The 6,394-nt window shown below is 34.2% G+C and overlaps 1 protein-coding gene across 1 annotated transcript in view; it reads left to right on the top strand.

Moving 5' to 3' along the window:
- Nucleotides 1-931: 931 nt before the first annotated feature.
- spata17 (spermatogenesis associated 17) overlaps nucleotides 932-6,394 on the top strand; it is a 34,777-nt gene continuing 29,314 nt past the window's right edge. Inside the window, exons 1-4 of the mRNA XM_016526892.1 lie at nucleotides 932-1,111; nucleotides 1,293-1,382; nucleotides 3,131-3,212; nucleotides 4,638-4,688. Coding sequence (XP_016382378.1) covers nucleotides 1,044-1,111; nucleotides 1,293-1,382; nucleotides 3,131-3,212; nucleotides 4,638-4,688 — 291 coding nt within the window. The 5' untranslated portion in view covers nucleotides 932-1,043. The remainder of the gene's footprint in view (nucleotides 1,112-1,292; nucleotides 1,383-3,130; nucleotides 3,213-4,637; nucleotides 4,689-6,394) is intronic.

The following is a 6,394-nucleotide window of genomic DNA, read 5'->3' as shown; positions in this document are numbered from 1 at the left end:
TCTGATGCAGGGCAAAATTGGGTCACCTGGCTGCATGTAAACATGTGGGCTCTCAACAGCTCTCTCCAGGTGACACCTCATCACCGTGCTGCTAGAATGATGGCTTACACCCGTCTGGCTTGTCAAAACACTGTTTCGCAGGCAATTACCACGGTGGCCAGTCCACCACCGGGTTCGGATGGATGGGCGACACAACCAAAGGGTCACTCCTCTGCCCATATTTCTAGCGCTTTGCTCTGGTGCGGCGGGACAGCAAATTGGCTGGCGTCTGTCAGTGGTTATCTGTATCGCCGGTAACTCGCAGGACGTCTTGTATCTTGCCTTTATCAGATTCAAACAGAATATCTGAAAACAGAGAGAAGTAAATGGATGAAATTCTCAAAAGATCTGTTTGAAATCATGTTTCTGTGTTGTTTTTCTCTTGCAGGATGTTATGAAGTGCGTACATTACCTACATGAACCAAGGATTTAAATAATCAAATATATATGGCCTTACTTTGATTTGTAAAGAAAAAGTGTACTAGCATAAAACATTACACAACAGAAATTAAAGAAGTAAATATTAATATACAGTACAATATGTAAACATACAAAAGTAAAATCCTAGTAAAAACAACAATAAAGGGCTTTGTTATAATAATATTAATAACAACATCATTACCTACTGTAATGTCATTCCTTGTATACACATTAAATACATACAGTATAATATATTTGAATACGGTTTGCATAAATTAACTGTTTGCAACGGGCTGTCTAATAGGAAATATCATAAAAACACAAATAAGTAAATACATGCAAACCCAAACAATTCATGATATTGAAAAATTGTTTGTCATACTTGTAACGATTTATTACGTTATAACTTATAACGGGATTTAAATTAAACTTAACTGTTGACAAGAATTTTGCTTACCTTTACTTCAAAAGGAGCTGTCAACGCGTGACACTTCCTTCCCTGCGCGTGCCTGACAAGCACTCTCTCCACCCCGCGCGCGCACGGACTCTTCCGTTGTCATGGACACCAACAAACTTCCGGAAACATGGCGAGACTTGAGAAACTTTACAAGCAGGTTGATAACATAAAAGAGCAATATTTTATCCGCAACAGGTAATGAAAAACGCAAATTATTCGGTTCATTACATTTGAAAACAGTGGTGTATTGTTTTGTTAGATCAAAACGTTAAAAACTTAAAAAGCTGTTTTTAGAAAAGAATAAATAAGACATATATGCTTTATAATGACATTATCAAGGGATAAAACGCCTAAGATATAACATCTCATGTTACAGGATCGCGGAGGAAAACAGACAGAAAGAGAACGAGGCTGCGGTCAGAATTCAGAGCTGGTTCAAGGGCTGCCAGGTGAGAGCATTCCTCAGGTAAGATCTCATTTTCATCTATCAATATGATCGATTTGTCAAGCTTTAATATGTACAGAAAATTAACTCTTTAAGTTAATGTATGTACTTGTTTATTCGCTTATTTAGAGGGAACGTAAGTGGTAGTCCTGTTTCAGTTCATTCCCTATGCTACATAAGACATAAATAAATAAATAATAGTTTTCTGCAGTGTTTTAGACACGTTTTACCTATAGTAATCAGGTAATTTAATTTTTATTTATTTATTTTGAAATAAAATCTAAATGCTTTAAAATCTAATTGCAGGTTGCAAGAGAGTGCAATAATCGAGTCTGGAAGTAAAAATCCCATTCATTTTCGCCATAGAGATTTTTAACATCAACTACAAGGTTGTTAATTGATATGCTGTTGTTGAAGCTATCAGCCATTTAAATAATCATGTTTAAGAGCGAAATTCTTGGTTAAAAACTACATTACCCATGATTCTGCAAACAACTTGTATATATACAGTTATACCAGTGGTGGGCCGCCAGGGCCAGCAAAGCCTTCTCTGCTGGCCTAAACACTATCAGAATCACTACTAATATTTAAATTTGTTTGATGATCTGAAACATTAAAGTGTGACAAACATGCAAAAAAATAAGAAATCAGGAAGGGGGCCAACACTTTTTCACACCACTGTATCTGTTATGTAGTGCCCTGTTATACTGCATTACTGTGTAATATTTATGGTTTCTATAGCCGTGGCATCATTATGATGGTATGAAGAGATGGATTAATTCATGTAGGACGCCACTGAAGGCCTAGGTGTAAAATGCACGGCCCGCCACTGAGTTATACTGTATATATGTGTGTGTACAGTATATGGCTCATATCATATATAAAGTACAGAACTATACTTACAGCTTGCTAACGGTTTTTTATCAGTCATCTGCATAAAAATGCAACATTAATACAAAAATATATCACTTTTTTTTTTTTTTTTGAGGAAAATCACGGTTTTAACAAAAATATATCCCTTTTTTTTTTTTTTTTTGCTTAAAATCAAAGTTTGTAATGTTGTGATTCACCTTGTAACCGGTTGGTTTGATTCATGACTTTTAACTCTTTAACAAAACTCTTTTAAAATACCTATGGGAAAAATGAATTATACAAACACTTCCTGCCACTGAAAAAGTGGGTGGGCGCTGTTGCACTCTATAGGTGTGACATTTGTCCATATTGTATAGGGTAGGCAGATGTGTTAATGAGGACAGGCGTATAATTCTATATTCTCAGCATATACCTGTAAATGGCTGCTGAAGCCTAAATCTAATGCATTTGGTCTTTAAATGCGAGAATTAGCCAGTGCACAGGGCGCTACAGTGTGTAACCTCAACATATTTCTGTGCAGTGAGCAGACAAACTCCCAGACAGTAGGTTAATTTAGATTACTTTAGTTAATTGATCAATGTGTTAAGTGGCTAATTAAGCGCAATCTAGGTTTCTTGAGTGCAGCTCCAGGGTTGCCACCGTCCCTATACGCATTGATTTTTTGGAGTTATAAATGGCCTTTTGGAAATTGATGGCCATGTTGAGTTCAGAGTTGCCATAGACATGCATTTAGAGGGTGGTTAATGATGAATGCAAATGTACAGTTGTCCAAGAAAGACCTACCGCAGGCATGCAGAGGGGAAAAAAGGGGACTTTGAGGAAAAAGGTTTAGATTTAATCTGTTTAAAATTACAGAACTATAATTACAGCTTGCTGAGTGTTGTTTTATTTTTCAGTCATCTGCATAAAAATGCAACATTAATACAAAAAATATGGCGTGGATTCACTGCACGGGCGCTTTTCAGACAAAGGGTAAAGGTAAGTTGTGGAGACATGTAATATTGATTATATGATGATAACCCTCATTAACATTTAGCAGTTAGCAGGCATGCCATGATTGACATACATCTGGCGTAAGTTTGTAATTTGACAATTCGTATGGATTTTTAATGGAATGCTTAAAAATATCTCATATCTCCTCCATGTTTTTAAAGGTATTGACAAATTAGTACACCTTTTTCTTCATTCATCTTCATTTCTTCATTTTCTAAAATAAATCCTGAGGGTTTTGTGAGAACAGATTTTATATTAGATTTAATTTGTTCAGGAAAATGTTGTTGTCTCTGTTTTGTTCACTTATGACCTACAGTTGGTTGCCTATTTTATGTCTTTCTAAAATGTACAGTTACAGTTATTGTTTTTTAGTTTTTTTTAACATCCAGGAAATCCAGTATAATATAAGTATAATGTATAAAGTATAATGTGGAAATTCTGCATTATTTGAGGAGTAACTTTTTTTAAGAGAAAATAAACCACGGACTACCATGAAATCTTATATATAAAAGGCAAGGAAACGTATGGATTTTTAATGGAATGCTTAAAAATATCTCATATCTCCTCCATGTTTTTAAAGGTATTGACAAATTAGTACACCTTTTTCTTCATTCATCTTCATTTCTTCATTTTCTAAAATAAAACCTAAGGGTTTTGAGAGAATAGATTTGATATAAGATTTAATTTGTTCAGGAAAATGTCTCTGTTTTTGCTGTATGTTCAATTATGACATGCAGTTGGTTGCCTAATATTTTATGTCTTTCTAAAATGTACAGTTACAGTTATTGTTTTTTAGTTTTTTTTAACATCCAGGAAATCCAGTATAATATAAGTATAATGTATAAAGTATAATGTGGAAATTCTGCATTATTTGAGGAGTAACTTTTTTTAAGAGAAAATAAACCACGGACTACCATGAAATCTTATTGACCGACTGAAAGGGAACTGTACATGGTGTCCTTTTGTTTGATTTCTTGTCACCTATAATTGAAAATATGTACATCTTTCCTCTACTATCATGTAGAGAAGCAATATCAAGTATCTTTTGTGTCCGCAGTGAGTGAATCATTTGTGCCTTGTGTCTTGTGAATATTCCTGACTGTGTTTAGTCGGTCCATGCTCAGCAGCATTCCATTGATTATCAAACTCAGCGAAGAGCATTTTACCTTCATACATCTCCATTAGTTACCAGTGTGACTTCCATAGATTTTCCCAGCCATGTCTGCATTATATATTAAGAACAGGCACTTCCCTTCGATACAAAGTATGACTTGCCACTCCACCCTCTTATCTGCTGCTGCGTCTCCATGACTTTTATGTATTATGTATAAAGAGGATTTTATTCCTCGCATGTTGGGAAAACATCAGAGGGCCCAGTCACAATGTAATGCTATCTCCCTCTCTTCACAGACAGCATATTTTATCATGAAGATGAATTTCTACAATAAGATGGCTGTCAAGGTAAATATTTCTCTTGCTGTTTAGTGAGTGGAAAGTCAGTGGGTCACACATTTGATTTGGATGAAATCTGTAAACAAATTTTACTGGTTTGTAATAACTGCATTGAAATGTTAAGTGGGGCATAACATTAAAAAATGCCTAAATATATTCAATATTTTTAAAATACTTTTTCTCATGTTTTCATAGCTATTATAAATATATAAAATATATAAATGTGATATATAAAGATATTTACTTGCATTGAATTTGCATTAAAATGATCAAAAAGTGACATTGAAGAACTTTACATTGTTTTCTATAACAATCAATGCTGTTCTTTTGAAATTGAAATTGAAAACACACACACACACACACACACAAAGCAGCTCAACTGTTTTCAGTGGTGTTAGAGATTCTTGCACATCAAATCAGCATATTAGAGTGATTTCTGAAGGATCATGTGACACTGAAGACTGGAGTAATGGCTGCTGAAAATTCAGCTTTGCCATCACAAAAATTAACTGCATTTAAAAATATATTAAATACAAAACAGTTCTTTTAAATTTATTTTAAATAATTTATTTCACAATATTATTGTTTTTACTGAATTTTTGATCAAATAATTGTAGCATAAGACTAATTAAAAAAACAAAATATTTTCCTTAAACATACTGGCATATTAACAGAAGTCAAATACAAATATGAATGAATTTGCTATCATATTTATTCATCTGTTATAAGGCCTAGTTGTAAAAAGGTAGCTACATCAATTCAGCATGCTCTATTTCACAGCCTATAAATCAAACAAGTTTATATTTGAGTGATATATTGGCACTTTTATAGAGCTATTGGTATGCATAGAAACTTTAGCTTTACAATTGTTTTTCCCTGAGGTGAAACTTTTAAAGGATTTTATAAGTCTTACAAAATTTCATAGCTTATTGAAGAATGTTGCATTTCTATGGAGGATTGCATATTTCTAGTGTGATCATTGGAAATCACAAGAAATGTGAACTGAGGGAGTGATTTATACGCAAATCTTTTGTGGTAAATCTAGGGCCCACCCTGTATTCTTTGCTCCCACTTCTGTTATGTGAGTCTAATTTGAAACATGAAGCTTGACCTCTTCTCAGGGGTCAGAGAATATAAGACTAAAGGTCCTGTCACCACTTAGACACAAACAGAAGCTGTTCAACAGGACAGACAGCTTTTATAGCCCTTGTTAAAGATAGAGTGCTATGTCTGGGAAGCACCGGTAATGTAAAAATCTGCTGAAGGAAAAAAGAAAGGGTGACTGTGAAAACAGTCACTGAAGGATCTGTTTCAAGCACAGACTGGGTGTGTTGGATGGGAAGAATGGACTGTCAATTGTTCTTTTTGAGTTTGGAAAGCTTCATGGGAAAGTATGTATGAGGTTTGCTAATGAATGCCAATTTATACAACTGTGGCCTTATGTTTACATACACCTTGCAGAATTTGCAATTATGATCTCCCGCTTATTTTGTTAAAAATTAACAAAATTATAAACATTTTTGTGCCATCTCAAAGAGGCACAAAATCACTTTCACTGACTTTTTCATTAACTGTTCCCTCCTGGTGGAATGACCTGCCCAACTCAACTCACAAACACTAGCTTTCTATTTTTTCTATTCTATCTGCTTGTTTTTCTTTGTGTGTGTGTGTGTGTGTGGATATGTGTGTATATAATATATATATATATATATATA

This window comes from Sinocyclocheilus rhinocerous, unplaced genomic scaffold (genome assembly GCF_001515625.1).
Source record: "Sinocyclocheilus rhinocerous isolate Xijiao unplaced genomic scaffold, SAMN03320098_v1.1 scaffold1234, whole genome shotgun sequence".
Taxonomy (NCBI): domain Eukaryota; kingdom Metazoa; phylum Chordata; class Actinopteri; order Cypriniformes; family Cyprinidae; genus Sinocyclocheilus; species Sinocyclocheilus rhinocerous.
The sequence above is the reverse complement of the archived record's forward strand: the minus strand, read 5'-3'. Positions and strand labels throughout refer to the sequence as shown.